General features: G+C 52.2%; 1 protein-coding gene across 1 annotated transcript; it reads right to left on the minus strand.

Annotated features, from left to right (window-relative positions):
- Positions 1-439: 439 nt before the first annotated feature.
- H6PD (hexose-6-phosphate dehydrogenase/glucose 1-dehydrogenase) lies at positions 440-7,330 on the minus strand. Its single transcript, XM_084300022.1, has 5 exons — positions 7,195-7,330; positions 5,427-6,083; positions 4,149-4,266; positions 2,693-2,962; positions 440-2,037 (listed from the first exon to the last, which is right to left on the minus strand). Exons 2-5 carry the CDS (start codon positions 6,051-6,053, stop codon positions 680-682), a joined length of 2,373 nt encoding a protein of 790 aa, XP_084156148.1. The 5' UTR covers positions 6,054-6,083; positions 7,195-7,330; the 3' UTR covers positions 440-679.
- Between the last annotated feature and the right edge of the window lie 6,729 nt (positions 7,331-14,059).

The following is a 14,059-nucleotide window of genomic DNA, read 5'->3' on the forward strand; positions in this document are numbered from 1 at the left end:
CCTTCTCCATCCCCCACGATACCAGCTATCCACTTAAGGAAAGCAGCAAATTACTGTGTGTAGGCTCAAACCCTGCTGCTTGGCAATTGGTGAAGACCCAGGACTACAGCGAGCTCACAAATCGGTGTCAGCATTTAGGGGCCACAAGCCACAGAAGCTCCAAGAGAGCCCAGCCAAGGCCAGTGGCTGGCGGACACCACGACGGGCTGCATGGACAAGACTGCAGACCCACGTGCACATGAGACTCATTTTGCTGAGGCCAGGACTGTCCCAGGCAGAGCTGGGCAGAGGACGGAGATGTCGTTACTGTCTTCGAACCTGAGAATCAAAAACCAACAACAAAAAAAGAATTGGCAGGTACTTAATATAACGAGTCTCCCGTTGTGCCTGCGAGGTAGTTCAACGTTAATAAAGTCCTGAGAGGGGAAACTGAGGCACTTCAAGGTGAGGTAACGTGTCCAAAGTCACAGTCTGAGTCTGGCAGAGCCAGCAATGCTGCCTGGACTCCTGCTTAGCTCTGCACACTGAGCTGAGCTCAAATGTCAGAGGCACCACAGGCCACCGATTTCCCAGAAGGTTAGAGGAGCCCGTCAGAGATGAAGCTGCTGCTGGCAACAGGAAAACATGGACGTTGCGTAGGAAAATCCAGGCAGACGAGGGAGGAGGGACACAGAGGACATCACCCAAGCAGAGCTTCATAATCCACATACCACACCAGCTGGCCAGAGCTGGGGCTGACACCCGAGATAGGCCACTTCCTTGGCTGCCGGCCCACCCTGCTGATCTGGGTGGTGATATCGTGCTTGCCCTTCCCCATAACCAGCACGAACACCTGCCTGGCTTTGTTGATGAGGGACAGGCTGAAGCTCATCCTTTGGTGAGGTTTGACAGGGCTTTCTGTCAGCACCACAGCCCGAGTGCCTTCCAGGCCGTTTTCAGAGTCGGGGAAGAGCGAGGCGGTGTGCCCGTCAGTGCCCAGCCCCAGCAGCACCAGGTCAAAGCTGGAATTGGCCACCAGGGCCGCGATCTCCTTGGCATAAAGCTCCGTGCCTCCATCCTCTTCCACGCAGAGCCGCTGGTTCAGGTGCACGGGCATGGGGTGGACGTTGAAGTAAGGCACCCTGATGCTCTGCAGGAGGTGGCTGTGCAGGCTGAAGAAGTTGGACTCCGGGTCAGTGAGCGGGACGCAGCGCTCATCCACCAGCCAGATGTGGGTGTGCCTCCAAGGGAAGGCATAATGGTGCCTTGCCAGCCGCTGGAATAGGGCCACGGGGCTTGAGCCACCAGACAAAGCCAGGTGGAACTGCCCAGAGCCTGCCACAGCCCTGTTTGCTGCCTTCTCAACATCAGAAGCCAGCTGGGAAATCAGGTCCTCGGACCACATTGAGACCAAGGGGCTTTGCCGAAATTTGGACTGGATTGTCTTGAAATCACTTGGCATCGACCTGTCGGGGTGCAGCAGTTCCACCGGCTCTGCCGCCGTGAACGCCAGCTCCCCGCTCACCATTTCAAAGTCCAAGAGGTTCTGGTTCTCCACCCCACCAGGGTAGAGGCGCGGGGGCTGGCGAGAAATGCTGTTCAGCAGCGGTGTCCAGAAGGCCCAGGAGGCCAGCAAGTTCTCGGTGGTGATGAAGAAGTCCTTCCTGCCGTGGTATATGTTGGAAATAAGGACAGAATACGCATCTCTCTCCTTCACAGGGCTGTACACGTAGTAATCAGACAGCGGTTGTCCAAAAACATGCAGCTCTGGCTGACCTACAACTTCTCTCCAACTGCTTTTTGGCATGACAGGCCTGAAAAGGTTCCTGCTCACAAGCACTGCAGGGGTGTTGAGTGCGCCATGTCCAATGTAGAAGATGATCTGCTTGGCTTTACACTGGCTGTGCCCTGCGTCCCGCAGCGTCTCGCTCTGCGTGCAGTAGGCCCGGTTCTTGAAGAGAACACGGACGTAACCTACCCGTTCATCCAGGGCTTTCCCAGAAGTGAGGAGGAAAGGGACCCCTTCCCAACGCAGGCTGTCACTCTGAACGAGCACACCTGAAACGACAAAGTGATCTTGGCCACCAAATTCAGCCTGGAGCCTGAACAGCAAGCAGATTTGAGGGGAGCTGTCACCTAGCCATCACTCTCCTTCTTTAGAAATCTTGGCATTTGCTGTGTCTCTTGCTCCACATTTTGCTCTTTCATGGCAGCACAGGACTAACTGCTCTTTAGCTACCCCGCTGTGCTTCCTCCCAGGTATCCTACTTGCTTAACCGCCTTTCATCTCGCAAGAAACCAGTTTCCAAGCATGAATATCATTCAGACAAAACCTTTGATGTTCAGAAAACACAGCAGGACCAGAGATTGCCTTGTCATCTATCAACCACAGAGAACTCCCCATGCTTTATCCTCCAGATACAGAGAGCAACTCAACTTTATGAAAAGGTGAAGGAGTTTACAGGCCACTCCTGAAAATAGTGCACAGAATAATGGGGCTTAACTCTTATGCAATGCTTTCCATCTGTAGGATCACTAATTACCAGACACCAGCATTATTTTGTAACAGCTCCCGGCCACCGTGCTGATGGATGCCTGGAGACATCCCTGTGCCAGCAGTGAGGTCCAGCATCACAGAGTGAGGACTCCCATCTCCTGCTCTCCTTGGCTGTAGACTACTCCCCCTCACCAGGGCCCAGACCCAAAATCTCACCTGCGAAGGTTGGTGTCGTGCTGACGTAGTCCTGTCCCTTCTTCAGTTCCTCCTGCACGTGGCTGGCGTACGCCTGATACTGACCCAACACAGCACTGTGCTTCTCCAGGCCCCGCAAGGACCGGAGGGCCTGCAGCTTGCACTGCAAGACTTCTTCGGTCCTACTCAGGTTGGCCGGGAGCTCCATGGTCAGGAACATCAGGGCCTCGGTGAGGTGGTTCTGCAGCACATCCCGGATGACTCCGTACTGCTCGTAGAAGCTGGTGCGGCCTGCGGACCAAGAGGAGGGAAGAGACTGATAAAGTGATGTGGTGTCCTTGCAGCCCTGCCCTCTGCTTGTGTCATGTGTGTGCCGAGGAGAAGACCAAATTGGTTTGCACTGCTCTTCTCTTCTCTTGGCCCAACAGTTACTGTGAAGCTATCAAGCCTCTCCCCTCCCTCCAGAAGGAGGGGAGAGAAAACTTTCCCCCCCAGTTTTCTGTCATTGAGAGGCTCTGGCTGGGCCATGCCCTTGAAAGACAAAATTTTGTGCACAAAGCCCTGCTGCTCTGCCTGCCTGACTTCTCACACAGGGGTGTGTGTGTGTGGGAGGTGGACAATCCACTTATTAAGAAAGTGACTCAGAGATGCCTTTCCGTAGTCCAGCAGCAGCAGGCTGCACACTGCAGACTACATCACGGCTGTAGGCTTCCCCGATTGATTGATACATTTATCTCCTTTGCTCTAATCCAAAGGCACATTCATTAGTGTAATCAATGCTGCAGACTTGCTGGGAGCCAGGCTGCAGCTGAAGCCGCACAGGGGAAGGAAGATGTCAAATAAAAAATGACAAAGTTGTTCGGAAAGGGGAGGGCACAGGGAGCAGCTGGGACCACGCACAGACGGCACCGTTCCCCCCAGACCTCTCTGCAGTGTCTCCCTCTCCCAAAATCAGGTCCAGGCTGCCAAACCAAGGGTTACACAAAGCTTGGTAAAACTGCATTAATTGAGTTTGTGGTGGCTGGAGGCGGGAGTGGGAGGGAGGGAGAAGAGGAGGGTAAGGGAGTGGAGAAGCAGCCCTGATGTTGCAGAACTGAGGGCGCCTGACATCCCAAGAACTGCTGCGGGTGGCAGTCCAGCCCAAGTGCTTTATGCTGAGCACTGCAGAGCGGATGCTGCAGCATTGCAGGGAGAGATTGCAGCCGTGCCCTTCAGCAGGAGACCCATGCTAGCAACTCTGGGCTTGGATTTTTCTCTCTGCAAGGCTCTTAGTGCTGAGAGGAAGGGAATGAAAGTGGCCAACACACACACAAGGGAAGTGTAAGACAGTCCCTCTCCATTTCCAGGGAGCAGCATACCATCCACCTGCATTTTTTTGTTTCCACACCAGCTCAAGGACCACTTTCTTGTAATTTGTAAGCCTGCCAGTTCTCCCTCTCACCTATTCTCCCCAGTTCTGTACGCTTGCTTCACCAACCTTTGGCATCCACAATCTCCTTCAGGACAATCTCCACTCTTTCCACATGATGTCGGTTCCAGATGGGATCCAAAAACTCCTGGTTCTGGTCTCGAAAAGGCAGGATATGGGCTACTGCCTGTGAAGGGAAAGATCAAAAGATCCAACAAAAACTCACCATATTTCCACAGTACCTTCTCCTCACTTCCCCATCCAGCACTGGGATGTGGCCAGTGAGTGGCCACACTGGAGTGCTAGCAGGCATGCCATGTAGCAGAGAGCAGAGTGGGTGAAAGAAGAAAAAAAATCTGCAGGAGCCCGTTATGATACACAGTGGAGTCTCCACTGACTATACGTTAAAGGCCTTGCTGAAGCACTTTGAGGTTTCACGTGAAAAAGGCTGAAATGCAAACTACAAGGCTCTCAGTTTATAACCCTCAAAAGACACAGGTCTGAGTCAGACTGTCCTGGGATTAATGTGCAGCTCTGAAGTACTTAAACAGATCAGATCAGATGCTTACACTTCTAAAGCCATCTGTTTTCGGGGAGGGGAAAAAGACAAGGAAGAAATCCCCCCACCCCTTGGCAGAGATGCTCTCCTTACAGCTGGACATGCACCTTTCTGAGTAAAACCTGGCCACGGTGCCACGGCTGGAACAGGTTGCTCTCAAAATGTGGCATTACGTTCCCCTAAGGCAAGGATGGCACGTCCTTGAATGCACTCCCTCTGGGACAATGCAGCTGCTGCATGTCCCGAGCTGCCCCTGCAGCAGCCAGGCCCCACACCCTGCCTGCAGTGCAGGACAGGAGGAATCCTTCTCCCCAGCATCCCACAAATCTCACTTCTCATCAGCTCTGTATCGTATCACATTGAAAACCGCTTCCAGAAGCCACTGCTAGCAGAAAGGCCTGCGTGTGATGAGAGGGGAGAACGGAGAGAGGGAAAGGGCGTTGCTTACTCAGCGAAATCAGAGCCCTGACCTTGGCAAGAAGACCAGATCAATCTGCACCTCTCCCTCGTGCACGCACACCACTCATCCCTACACTCTGGCTTCCCTCAAGAGAGGAGAACCTTGTCAGCAGCTGCACATCTCCCCTGCTCTGCAAGAGGACGGACAGCAGCAGAGCACAGGGCATGAACAGCACGAGGCCCTGTAAGCAAACGGAGGCTTGGGACACAACCAGGAGCACTGCCTGAATTTGGGAACACCCCCATCAGATGCAGGGCTGACACCCAGCGCTCTCCCAGCCACCGAGTCCCTCAGCCTGGCAGGAGGCTGAGCACTGCGAGCTGCTTACCTGCTTGCCCAAGTAGTGGTCCACCCGGTACATCTCCTCTTCCCTGAAGAAGCTCGTCAGCTCTGCAGCCAGCTGCTGGGCCGACTCCAGGTCGTGGCCAAAAGGTTTCTCCAGCACCACACGCAGCCAGGCGCCCGGAGGGGGTCTGCAGCTGCTGTTGATGTGCCGGGCGATCTCTGTGTAGGCAAACGGAGGTACCGAGAAGTAGAAGATTCTTCCAGCCTCCTTCAGGCCCTCCTGGTGAAGCAGCACCTTGATCTCCCTGTTGAGCACAGTGTAGTTCTCGGCGGTCTTCAGCTGGTGGTACTGGCTCAGCTTCAAGAACTGGTCCTTCAGCACAGCACATCTGTCTGGAGCCTCATCCGGGGGACAGGCCAGCTTCTTCAGCACGTCAAACATCAGCTTCTGCCCCGGTTCCAGAGCTGTCAGCGCAGCCCCGTGGAAAGTGAAGCTGTGGCCACTGCTCACTTGGTCCATGTAGAGCTGGAAGAGGCCCTGCCACAAATACTTCTTGGCCAGATCACCCGTGGCTCCCAGCAAGACCACGGAGATGTGGCCCTGGGACATTTCAGCTGGCGATGGTAAGGCTCCCATGAAAAACATGGTACACAGGACTCTTCTCAGCATCTTGGGAGAGATGAGGCTCACCCAGTAACGCTACAGAGGGCAGAATTAAGAAAGAAAATCTGTCAATCCATGTTATAACGCTGCAAAACACAGCGCAAGGTGCCTGCTCTCCCATGGCTCAAAACTGAGATTTCTGCCTGGATCCTCCACCCAACCACGATCCCTCTCCCCTCCATGATTTGAATCATGGTAGGCACGAGAGCTCTGGAGAAGACTGCAGCTGCCTTGTGCGAACCAGGAACTGGAAGACAGCTCGTGCTAAGGTCTTTCAGTAGCACAGGAATTGCTCCCAGGGCTGAGTTAATGAGGGGATGTCAATGTCTTTAGATTGTGAAACCGAAATCCATTTTAATGCAAATTTCAGAGCTGGCTACAATCAAACACGTGCTGGCAAATTCAGGCTGCTGCTTTCAGCAACCTCCCGTTTGGGACTTTGCTCAAGTGGTATTATGCTGTCTTGGCACTGCTTCATGTCAATATTGTCACAGCAGCTCAGAGACAAGCACGACCACTGGCAGTTTCAGCTCACAGGCTCTTCTTCAATGCACTGTGCTCTAATGACTGGTGCGCACCACCCCTCCCATGAACACAGCTGAATTAGGTTCTAACAAGCTACCGGGAGACAAAACGGCCTGATAAAACAACACAGAGGAAGGAGAAGTTTAGTCCTTAAAATCAAGTCTAGAAGTGAGCCAGTCGAGATGCTGTCTCACGATGGTTTTGTATGCGGCCAGGAGACAATGCAGGGCTTGTGCTCTGCCGAGGAGAGCATGAGGGCACCCGCTCCCTGCTGCAGCCAGCACCAGCTGGTCTCCCTGGCCAAAAAGACCCTCTCCTTGTTCTTATTTAGCCTTGTTTCTCTAATCTGAAGAGTAATAACACACCTGGTTCTTATATCTAGAAACAGGGCAAAGATTGTAGATCACAAAAAATAATCCAGAATCTCCTGAACGGAGAAAGGGTGCTCTGACTGCTTCTCCCACTGGAAAGCTCCCAAAAAGGCACTAGTCCATCATCAACACTGAATCTAAACCAGTTAAAGGATGAAGATAACTTAAACCAAGGAAATCCTGAACATTTATCCCTACCTGCAGCTTGAACCGGTCATAACAACTCTTATGTTGCTCTCCCCAGCACTCACCTGAGTAACACAGGAGCTTTACAAAGGCTGCAGAGGCAAAAGTAGCTGCAAACTTGTCTTCTTCACAGCCCCGTGGGTTCAGATCTCTCTTCTCCTGTGACTGAGTGCACTGCAGAGTCACTGATCGATGGTCAGGTGAGCCAGATTTTGCAACCAAGATAAGGCAGGTTGCTCCCTTTCTGTAAATGAGAGTAAAGACCAAATTACAGCAGAGAAAATACGACTGCCTGTGCCAGCAACATCCCAGCTGTCGGCCTATCCGTGCTGCCTGTGCTAAAAGTTCTGGCTGCTGTTTGTGAGCAGGCAAAAGGTGGGAGCTTTGTGGCAACTCCTGACTCCTCTGCCACGCACCTCAGCGCAGCTCCGTGCTGGAGTTTGGCCACCAAGACCCTGATGCATGTCCCTGGCAGCAGCCCCGACCGCAGTCCCCAGCTTCCCAAGCCTACAGCCTCGACCCGGTGAGCAGGGGGTGGGTTTAATGAGCCCCCGTAGGGCAGCAGGATGGCACTCACATGCTGCTGCTCTCAAAGGTCGCTTTGCACTGGTGCTCCCTGCTTTTTCCTGCACGGGGATAGGGATGATGCCACAACAGCTGAGCACACCTGCAGCTCACCCTGTGCTGGTGAGAGGGCCTGGGTGATCCCACAGGGCACATCACCCTCTCGTGAGAATCCAGGATCCACTCCTTCCTCTGCAAAGCTCCACATCGTAGCTTGTCAATCTAACACTCATCTCTGCCCAGCCCTGCCTCCTTGCTTTATTTAACCTCCGTGCACCCACTTACCAAACAGTGCTGGCGATTGCACAGGAGCAGAAGCAGGGCTCCCTGCACTAGAAATAATTATCATCTCAAGCACAGGTTTGGTTTTCTTTCCCCCACTATGGCACTACGGTGCAGATGACCAAGTTTCTCAGCACAATAAGGTAATATTTACACTTGCTTAAGCAACCTTTGCTCCAGGAACCCAGGTTGGGCACGCTGCCTGCTGGGCACGGGGGGCTGCAGGTGCCGAGATGCTGCAGAGACCCCGGCCGAGAGCAGGAGCCTCCCAAGGCAGGGCAGGATTTGGGCAGGCCGTTCTTTTCCACCTAGCCAAGGAAATGAGTGAATTAGCCAAGCGGCTCGCTGGCAAATCCAGCTACAGTCACATGCATTTCCAAGCCAACTTGAAACTGGTTTCACAACGCTCCCAGTTGCAAAACAGAGCGCCCAGGAGAAGCGCAGCAAACCCAGGGCTGTTTGTTTGCTGCCCTCGTAGCCCCTAATCGCCAGGATTCCTATTAAAAAGGATTATTCTTTACAGGTTTCCCAACCACAGAGAACTCCATCAGCTTTCAGGGAGGAGACCCCTGGGCCCTGTCCCTATAAGACACAGGGGGAGCATCACCCAGGGCATCCCCTGCAGCTGGCCAGGAGCAACTTTCAGCCCCCAATGCACAAAAAAGAGGAAAATCTCTCATTTTTGGTACCGCTGCGTCCCCCCTTATAAAAAAATAACCCGATTAAGAGATGCACGGCCAGACCTGGGAACCTCCTCGGCACCTTACTGGTGACCCCAGCAGTGGCAGCAGTGCTGGGGGCTTTACTGGGGTGCTCCCCCCTTGGGGTGCAGACACCCTGAGCCCCCCAACGACCCTACAACCCCACTGCCAGCCCCAGGCTCGCCCCCCGCTGCCACCCCCGTGCTTTTTGGGGCACCCCACATCCACAACCCCGGCTCTGGGTGGGTGACACAGGGGGTGAGAGGGACACCGGGGGGGGGGGTCTGAGCCAGGCTCGCAGCCCCCCCCTAACCAATAGAGGGCTCCCTCCGGTCCCGGAGGGTGGATCCAACCCGGTCCCAACACCGAGCCCCCCCTGGTGCCCGGGTAAGCCCAGCAAAAGCCGCTTGTTGCTGCCCACCCCCCCCTCCGGGGCCGCCCCCCACTCACCTCCCGCCCCCCCCCGGGCAGCGAACGGGGCGCGGCGGCGGCGGCAAAACGGCTGCGGGCGGGCCCGGCACAGCCCCCAGCGCCCCGCCTCGGAGCCGCCCCCCGGAGCTTGTGGTTGGCGGCCGCTCCCTCCGCGTTGTATCGCGAGGGAGGGAGGGAAATGGTGGCGCCGAGAAGGGTTGGGGTGCTGGGAGGGTTTTGGGGGCCTGGAGAGGATTTGGGGGTGCAGGAGGTCCCTGGAGAGGTTCCTGACGCACTCTGAGACTAGGAGTGTCAGGAACCAAAGGAAAACTTCTGTTTTCTCTGGTTGTGCTGGCTGCTCTAGTTACATGCATATGCATACTTACATGTATCTGGATTTTGTAGGATGGAATTATAGAGTTATTAAGGTTGGAAAAGCCCTCCAAGATCATCTGGTCCAACCATCATCCTACAACCCCTGTCACCTGCTAAACAATGTCCCCAAGCACTACGTCCAACCTTTCCTTGAACACTGCCAGGTTCAGTGACTCCACCACCTCCCTGGGCAACCCGTCCCGATGCCTGACTGCTCTTTCTGAGAAGAAATGTCTCCTATTTTCCAACTTGAACCTCCCCTGGCACAACTTGAGGACCCTCTAGTCTTATCATGGGTTATCTGTGAGAAGAGGCCGACCCCGAGCTCCCCACAGCTTCCTTTCAGGCAGTTGCAGAGAGCAATGAGGTCTCCCCTGAGCCCCCTCCAGACCAACCCCCCCCCAGTTCCCTCAGCTGCCCCTCACAGGACTTGTGTCCCAGGCCCTTCTCCAGCTTCATGGCCCTTCTCTGGACACACTCCAGGGCCTCGATGTCCTTCTGGTAGTGAGAGGCCCACAGCTGAACCCAGCACTCGAGGTGCAGCCCCACCAGATCAGAGTACAGGGGGGCGATCACCTCCCTGCTCCTGCTGGCTGCACTATTCCTGACACAACCAGGATGCCATCGGCCTTCTTGGCCACCTGGACACACTGCCTGGCATATGTTTACCTACAGACTACATTGCTTTGTGTCCTGAAACGCTCGTGACTGCAGTGTCCCACCTTCTGACCACAAGTTCACCCACACCTCCAGTCCCGTGTTTTCTGAACAAACAAAGGCTGTCGTGGACCTCCTGGGGCATATTGCAGCTCAGCGTGGCAGTGCTATTGGACACATCGGGTTTTGGGAAGGAGGAGAGGAGCAAAACTCTGTAAACTTGATGATCTTGGAGGTATTTTCCAACCCTAATGATTCGATGGTTAATGATTCTGTGTATATGCCCCAACCGATGGAGCACACAGCAGAGAGCTCTTATAAACTTTCCTGGTGCAATGCAAAGCTTTCACGGGAGCTCAGCTCTTGTCTTCAGATTCACACGGGTGAAAAACATCGTAGGGATCATTTCCCTAGCTGGATCCACTTAAGCATGTAAATTTTCCTGTTGCCTTTTTCACTCAAAGGTCTCAAATTATTTTATGGAAGTAGACACCCTTTACCACAACTAATTTACAGGTGGGGAAACAGAGTCACGTTGGCAGGACTGAGAACAGATCTTGAATATGTTGCTGCTCAGGCCAACAATCTGGCAGTTGTGTTACATATAAGACAAACCTTGCTTTCTATTTGTGATACAACTCTGAATTATGTTTACATTATAACTTCTTGGTGCCATAGCCTTCTTTATCATCCTGTTCTGGAGGTTTGTCCATCCTTCTGCACGCGTGCCCAATCCCATGAAGACCCTTTATAGTATTGCAAAGGTGTAGGAGTGACAGTTAGCACCTAGGTTTGTCTGCAAGATGCAGGTCCAAATTGTGGATGAGGGAGACAGCAGCCTGCCCTGCTTCACGTTGTGTATTTATGATTCCCACCACGTCACTGATGCAGCTTTGCACTGGGTAGAGCCTGAAGGCGTCTAGCAGTGGCCCTATTTCTGAAAGCCAGCAGAGGGTGGATCACAGGCATAACTCAAGTGATGAAATTTCACAAATTAAACTTGGTGAGGGGGTAAATAACTCATCTGAAAGAGCCAGCTAGACAAAATAATCCAGCTCCAGAGATCTCCCCTTACCACTCTGTGCAATGTTACTACATGAAGCATTTAGCAAGAAGCTTAGGGGAATCAGTGCTACATCCCATAGCTGTGTGTTTAACCCATCGAGGGCCTGATGACAAAGCTTGCTTAGCTTGCAGAAGCTAATCTGAGCCTGGGTATAGCAGATGGTGAGAAGAGGCAAATGGGAGTCCCCTTTCCAGTCTGCTTTCTGCCCTGGAAGAATAAAGAGGGGTGGCTACGTACTCTGGCAGAAATGATTGAAGTGCAAATCTCCCTGCTGCATATTTCTGGCACACTGAATGGGATGAACAGCTGAGGCCTTGGTCACTTGAGCCTGTTATTATTACAGATAGAGCTGGAAGCTGGGAGTAGTGACAGTTGTTTAACATCCTCTGTTGAGAGACCCTGTCTCTAACTAGTTACACGATGCCAAAGTTTAAGTATTGAAGCTGAAATTTTATGTGGGGGGTCTGCTTTATACAGTCTTTTTTTTTTTTTTTTTTTTTTTTTTAGTCTGAAAAAAAAAGCGGTGCAGCTATTTCTGAGCTGGAGGGCAAGATAAAATAGGTTTTTTGACCACGTTAAAAATACCTCAGCTGTTTCATTAAGGAGCTCTAACATCTCATAATTTGGGGCAAGGAAGATTTTATCAGGATGATGGTTTGGTTCAGAATGTACTTTTGTCGGAAAAAGTGTGCTTTTGTCAGTGCCTTTTCAGATGTGCTCAGCTGCATGCTCCTTGAAGGGAAGTAGGTCCTGTGTGACAGCTGAGACATGTGATGCCAATAAAGAAATAAAAGGTTGTTAGCAAGGGATGGAGTATTAAGGAGCCGGATGTTGTACAAGCAAATAAAAGTTCTGTAGGGAAGGAGGTGTTGTGGAGGAGGAAGCATTAAGCTGAAAGGAGTGTTTTATTCAGTTGAGAAGGTCAAACCCATGCACTGTAGGTAAAGGCTGTGTTTTGGTATAGCATTTGAAAGTGGCTTTTTATTTAGGAGTGGGGAAAATAATTTAAAATGAGAGTTCGATATACTGGGACTTTGTCTTTTGGCCAGTTTCAAGATGCAGAGAAGAAAACCTGGTCTAGCGTGGTGTGGGTGCTGCTGTGTAGAGCTAAGGCATCCTTCAGCACAACAAGCTTGTGGTGCTGTCATCTGGAAATAGACTTGAAATTTGCCCCATTGATTAACTTCTGCAAAAATGCCTACTGCTGGTGACCTACTGACATGGCTATAAATGATTGAGTAATTTCTGGAGATGCTTTATCTTCCCTCAGTTCCTCTTCCCACGGCAGGAGCCCTGCTTGGTCATGCTGCTGCAGAGCCTGGTGCAGCCTTATCCCCCTTAGGGCTGGGGGTGCTGAGCTTCAGGAAAGCTCAGAAGTTCTGGACCATCGAGCTCCTATGATTTTGAGAAAGGCAGTTAATGGCTGCTGTGAAGCAATAAAGAGCAGCTGTGTAGCAGCTGGGGTTCTTATTAGAAAATAAAATCAAACTGGCTTCTGGAAAACCAGATTTAAGGTAAAAATCATAACAGCAGTTCCCTAACTGGTGTGGGAAAGAGTAAGAGAAAAGAGGTTTGTTACAGCTACAGGGGCAGGTCAGCGACTTCCCTGCTTCATGAGTCCTGGAGCTGCACTTGCTCTTGGAGCTGGCGTGGGATTAAACGTGCTGACTTAAAGCCTTGGATGTCCCTGAGAAAGAGAAATCCCCAAATTCTGCTTTAAGAAGAAGTTTGGATGGAAACATTTGATATTAATCAAAGCTGTGCTCAGAGGCTGGAGGGCTGCTCTAGTGCTGCTCCCAGGAGCCCTGTTGCAGCGAGGGCAGGTGATGTTCCCAAAGACCTCGCTGCTCTGGTGTCCTGCCTGGAGAGCTTGGCTCCTAAAGAGCTTATAATCAAATAAAGCTGAGACACTCCAAGGTGAAAGAGCATTAGAGTAATACTGCCTCCTAACAGCTCCTGTTTCTATTGCTTGTCTGCTTTCCTTTTTTAACTGTGGCTTTTAAGCCGTAGAAATCATGCCCAGTGCATGGCTCACAGGTGTGCTGCTCGAGTGGGGCAGAGAAGTGCCTTAACACTGCTGGCTTGCTGCGAGGCTTGAGTAAATGGCATTACTAGCTAATGCAATTACCTCGCTGCCGCTGTCCCCAAGCAGTCATGGGATAAAATACGATTTAATGCCCCTCTGTAAGCCTCTGTCACGGAGACTGGGCGAGTCCCCCGGCAGTGATGCTGCACTGCTGCAGCGAAGATGCGGTCTGCATCCCTCAGCAGCCAGGGTGCAACTGCAACGGGAGTGCTCCGCAGCAGCCGTGGCAAGGGGAAAGGAGTCAGGGGTGGGGATGGGGAGAGCTCATCCCCACCAAATGCTCTAAGTGAGTTGGAAGCGAGCTGATCGATCAATCAAGCTGTGCCTACTTGCTGCCTTTTGTTCTGACAAAGTGATGCTCTCATCACCTTGGCCATCAGATGAAAAAGTGCTGGCAGCTTCCCCAGGGATCCCTGCGCTGGGACGAGCTGCCCTCAGTCCCATGCTTGGTCTTGAGCTAAATGAGGAGGGAAATTGAGATCTGAATTTGTAGCCTAAACATGTTTGTTGGTGGTTTTTTTTTTTGTTTTTTTTTTTTTTCATTGTAACGTAGGCGAGTATTAACTTCCTCTTGTGCATGAGGACAGAGGAAGTGAGGCAGTTTCACTTAGAGCTCTCAGTAGTAGACAACTTCCTCTGTGGCTCCCGAGGATGTGTTTGTGCTTTAACTAAAGGACTGCCTTTTAATCTGCTGTCCGAGCCAAAAAAAATACCTTACAGTAACTACAGATTCCTATTGTTGCAGGCATCAATGGTGAAAATGGACTAAAATCTGTCTGCTAAAATGA

Source organism: Netta rufina, assembly GCF_964035555.1.
Source record: "Netta rufina genome assembly, chromosome: 22".
Classification (NCBI taxonomy): domain Eukaryota; kingdom Metazoa; phylum Chordata; class Aves; order Anseriformes; family Anatidae; genus Netta; species Netta rufina.